The sequence below is a fragment of the Malus sylvestris genome, chromosome 5, assembly GCF_916048215.2.
Source record: "Malus sylvestris chromosome 5, drMalSylv7.2, whole genome shotgun sequence".
In the NCBI taxonomy this organism is placed as follows: Eukaryota; Viridiplantae; Streptophyta; class Magnoliopsida; order Rosales; family Rosaceae; genus Malus; species Malus sylvestris.
In genome coordinates this window covers 8,255,797-8,260,983 of record NC_062264.1, presented here as the reverse complement: position 1 = coordinate 8,260,983, position 5,187 = coordinate 8,255,797, and the positions used below count along the sequence as shown (strand labels likewise).

The 5,187-nt window shown below is 37.6% G+C and overlaps 1 protein-coding gene across 1 annotated transcript; it reads right to left on the bottom strand.

The window, feature by feature from the left end:
* Positions 1-662: 662 nt before the first annotated feature.
* Positions 663-4,712, bottom strand: LOC126624303 (uncharacterized). The gene is made up of 2 exons (XM_050293341.1): positions 3,553-4,712; positions 663-1,095 (listed from the first exon to the last, which is right to left on the bottom strand). Exons 1-2 carry the CDS (start codon positions 4,687-4,689, stop codon positions 709-711), a joined length of 1,524 nt encoding a protein of 507 aa, XP_050149298.1. The 5' UTR covers positions 4,690-4,712; the 3' UTR covers positions 663-708.
* Between the last annotated feature and the right edge of the window lie 475 nt (positions 4,713-5,187).

The window sequence follows — 5,187 nt, the reverse complement described above, 5'->3', positions numbered from 1 at the left end:
TGTTTTAGTTTGTGTTTTTAAGTGTTTTGATTCAAGTAAAAGTCAATTTTCGTCCGAAGTCATTCCTAGTGTCTAGTTTAAGTTTATTTGGTTGTTTTAAGCTGTTTTGAGTATTTTAAGTTTGCTTTGAGTCTTGTGAGTCTTGTTAAGTGTTTTAAGTTTAGTTTTATGTTTTTGAGTTAGTTTAGAGGTTATTAGCAAGCCCTCCTAATCCCCGGTCCGGAACGATCCCTACTTATGCTTGTACTACAATTGTCAAAAGAGGGTTAAATTTATGTGTTAAGTTAATTTTCGCATCAGAGATACAACCTTCTGAAAAATTCTCTCCATTGTTATCCATCTCACATTTATGTTCTTCAATTATTCATTCAAAACCAGATTTTCTAGCTTATAACAAGAAGAGCTGCCTAAAAGTGACCTTCAATAGAGAGGAAGCTTCCACCAGTTCTAGGAGCAATTATAAAATAAGCGCTTTATTTTAGTCACACGATGTAATTTAATACTCTCAAAAACTTTAAAAATCACAAAAAAAATTTCATTTCGTTTCTTAGTTTTGAAAAATCTGAAGTCACAAATTGTACATGACATTTGCTTATGTAAATAAGAAATATCTTATGCAAACAACCTAGTGAAATTTAATTTTTTACATACATGACGTTGATGTAGTCTTATATATAGTCACAAAATATGCGAACAAATAAAAGAAAGTCAACTACATAAACATGCATCATTAGAACTTGGTATTGCTGCTTGTTCCATCTTAGTTGCCTTGACCTCATTGAGAACATCTCTAGTCCATTGGGAAAGGTAGGTCTCGTTGTGTCCTATTTTGCCACTCTTGTAGATGGACATGCATCGACGATCATCTTCTCCAAACTCGCATGGGTCCCCAACGGGATCCCGCCATGCACCTTTGTGTCTCATGCCCGACCAGCTAGCGATCCAATGGTACACGTACTGTCCCACCCCGGCTAGCTTCAGCCAACCTTTGGGGAAGAATTCCATCACACTGCTGTTTCTGTTCATTAGGAACATATTGGTTAACTGCGCACCATGCGGAGATACCAGAACGTCTGTCCTACTCATTATCTTCACCTGAGTTCACCCAATCATATATATACTTAATTATGTTAATATAAACAATATTTAAGCATGATTTAAGCAAATTTATGTACATTGCATCATTTTGAGAGCCGGTCAACAATGGTCAACACTTTCAAACAAACTACAATTGGACCTCATCACTAACTTTTAATATCACATGACATTTTGAATATATTAGTGCAATAATATACGATTATGTGATTCTATTATTGAATCGTAACACAATAATGATGGTAAGTCGTTTTATATAAGTCATTTTTCACTCCTCTCAATATTCCCACTCACAAATTCCTCACATGGTGATGTTAAACGATCGAGTATATTTAAATTGGTTTCACGAGCAAAATCCTCTTTCTTTACCTCAATATCTTCTCAATCTCGATGTTCTTATTGTTTACGGAATCTCAAAAGGTGGATCTAAAACTTCCATTATATATATACGATATGCGTTTCAATCACTGTATTATCCGTTTCATATTGTCTAATGTTTTTCAGGTGTCCTTACTCTGCCACTCAAATTTCATTAATTAAATAATTGCCCCTAGCTGCCACGCATGTATATGTTGTTGGAATTTTTATTGTCTCATATTGGTCACTACCAAAATGTTATCTCACTTTATAACATTTTGTCCCTTATAGAAAGTGATTGAAGTGATAAACCATGAAGAATCAAAATGAGCTCAACTTTGGGGTTGGGCTTTGGGATGTACTAATTAATTGATAATTAATAGATAATTAATGATGGGCTTGGGTTCAGGATCTAATAATTAATTATTTTTAATTAATTTTGGGTTTAATTAATTAATTATTTTTTATATCAACGTACTCATCTTTTCAGATGAAAGAACACCAAAGAGCAAAGCACCCCTCTGAGAAGATGTCTCCTAACAGACGCATCCCATTCTCATACTTGTTGCGAACATGCATAAACCTATTACATATACATTCATCTACATGGCATTTAGAACACAAAATTTTTTTCCTCTACAATCCCAAACATTCTTAGTGAGAGAACCACAAAGAAATTCCCCAAAAGTCAAGTTTTCCGGTGCTGGAATTCTAACTTAAATCATTGAATTCTAGTGAAGTAGACGTCCATAGAACTACAAGCACTTAATAGGGACGGAAATTTCTGTTTCAAGGACATTGCGATACGCAAGCCTTAATCTTCAATATGTCTGTTTAATATTTTTTCGTTTTGTTCATATTTTGTTAAATTGTTTATTCGCATTTATTATTTATTAGCATATATAAATTTATCAATAATTGTTGATATTTATCCAACATATGTATCAAACGTTTACTACTTATAGTATCTTATCCAACAAAAAAGGGGTCAAATATGTACAATATAAAATGAGTCGAATTATTAATCATCTGCTATCAACTTCAGACGGGGCGTTGAAGGGGTGGAAAAGGTGCAGTTGCACAGGGCTCCAAATTTCAAGGGGCCCTAAAAAATTTTGTCTCCTAATATTTAAATGTAATAATATGATAGTGTTCTACATTCAAAAATTGATTTTGTTAACACTTTAAAATCTCATCTTACACTCCTTATAAGCGTAATTTTTTTTTCTTTCTAAATACAAAAACTTAGAGTACAATAAGATATTTTGAGTGCCAATAATACACCATAAAAGAAGGTATTTTTTTTCAATATTATTATATAATAATGTTACATATTCAATGAACGTTATGTTTGTAGCTCTTTTTAAAGTTTTTGAAGTTTATTTTCTTGTTTGGTTGTTTACGATCGAACATCTTTTGATTATTTAGTGAACGTTATGTTTGTAGCTCTTTTTACTTATTATTAATGACATTTTTGAACTTTCAATCAATGGGTGATAAACTTTGTTTTGATTTAAGTGATTGTTTTCTAGCATCAATACATTGTCCTACATTTTTAAAGACTTATCTTAAGGAGGGGCACTTTTATAAATTTCGCACAGGACCCACAAAATCTCAGAGACAGCCTTGATCAACTTTATAAGGTTTTATAATTTTTACTTGTGAGATTCATATTCTTAACCCGCTAGTTTAGGTGTGTGATCAAGTCCAACACATGTACATCACATATGGGGTGATGTTGAAGTACAGAGCTGTTGAGCTCAGCATATTAACTTACTCTGATCTGATAAAGAATTAATGTTGAAGTTCTATACCCTAAGATCTATTAGCAATAGAAAGAGTGGTTTCGAAATGAACAACTAGAAGACCTATTGACTTCAACAACTAATTTGCAAATTGTTGATCATATGTTGAGTAATGCTACCACATGGTATACCACAATTTGTACCACCTTTTTTAATAGAGGTAGAACTCATGCACCAATACAAGTAGGTCTTATTTTAGAGACGTGATACAATTGTGGTATACAAAATATTGTAAGTGGAGCATTTTTAAGTGAGTAAAGGTTTTTGAAAAATTAAGAATGCATGAAATGCGCACCTGGTCACAAAAGGTGAGGTTGTTAGCGTAAGCCACCATCAAGCGACATCCGTCCACCTTAGCACACTCCCTCTCAAAGATTTCAATCACCGCAGTGTCGTTTTTGAAGGATCTCGGCCCCGTTCTCATGAATAATGTGATTCCAATTGGAGGAATTACATCACGACGTTCAAGTTCATGTCGTTGTTGTCCTTGTTCCAAATGATCCAAGCTGAAGCTGTTGCTGCTCACATTACAGTACAGTCTGGCTTTACACCTCATCAAATCGTAAACCTCCATCCTCTTCTCTCTCGACATCCCGCCCTCGTTATGCCTCATCACCACCGCCTCCTCGAAACAAACTGCCCTCCCTTCCTCCACCTCCTCGAACACCTCCACATGTTGGGCCCCACCGAAAGTAGCCTCCATCAAATTCCCCAGCCACACCCCCATCCTCCCCCTCATCTCCCCCCAGTGGTACAAAACCCACCGCTTTGGGATCTTACACGGGCTTTTTATATGCCACCCCACGAACGGCACCAACGCCGACAGGCCGTGCCAGATGTTGTCGTAGTTGTAGTGGTTGTACGACACGAACGTCAGTCCTTTCATCAGCGTCGCGTTGTGGGGGAGGACTTCGGGGTACGCAAGGGCGTATGAGTTCCAGGAGCCGTCATGGTTGTCGCAGCCTTTGAGGCAGAGGAGGCGCCCGTGGGAGAATGGCGAGGGGAATCCCTGGTATTGGACCCCTCCTTCTTCGTCCTGGTGGTCGTACATGGAACTCATGAACCACGTGTGGCCCTGGAGGGCTGCGGGGCCCGCGTAACGCAGGTCTTTGAGCGGGAGGAATGTGACCGCATGGCGAAGTTTGTCGGTCATTTCCGCGGCGGCGCTGCTAGTGGTGGTGTTGGTGTCTCTTTGCCATTGGTGCATGGACCATGATGATGACGTGGGATCTTGGGTTTGGAGGGACTGGATGTGGAGAATAATGAAGAGAGTGACGCAAGCTGAGAGGATATAGAGGGAGAGCTTTGGGGAATAGCAAGCGATGGGTGAGAGGGTAGGGCGGTGAGGTTTCAGATGGGGCGGTTTGTAATTAGGGTTGGACTTGGATGGAGACATTTCTTCTACTTCTGGGGTTGCTTTTGTCATGGCCATAATAAGAGGGAAAGAACTTTCAGCTGGATATATATGTAGTTCTGATCTCTCTCTCTCTCTCTCTCTCTCTCTCTCTCTCTCTCTACTTGGCTTGTATTGGCGTTTCTTGAGAAGAGAACGCACATATGTTGTGACGCAGAATTGAAAATTGTTAGGTTTTAATAATTCGGTAGATGTTATAAATAAGCAAAAGTTAGAGAGATAACTTTTGCTAAAGACAGGAGCGAAACGGGTGTAAAATATCACACTATTTAGTTTAGTAACTATAACACAAAAGGATTGCAGGTAAAAAAGGAGGAAGTGAGGGATACTAATATTATTGCTTTCACTTCTTTTCTTTGCTGTGTATTGTGATCACACATGGAGTGCTCTTTATATAGAGCCACATCCCTAAATGTTTACAAAATATGAAATGATTGTCCCTTGAAAATCCTCACATATCAACAACAGCACAACTATTCTTAAGTCTTCCTCACTATTAGCTAAAGCATGTGAGCA

Bases quoted from the DNA above. Each gene is read 5' to 3' on its own strand.
- LOC126624303 (XM_050293341.1), bottom strand. From the start codon at position 4,689: ATGGCCATGACAAAAGCAACCCCAGAAGTAGAAGAAATGTCTCCATCC. The intron at 1,096-3,552 runs GTGCGCATTTCA...GGGTGAACTCAG, and splicing joins ACCTCACCTTTTGTGACCAG to GTGAAGATAATGAGTAGGAC.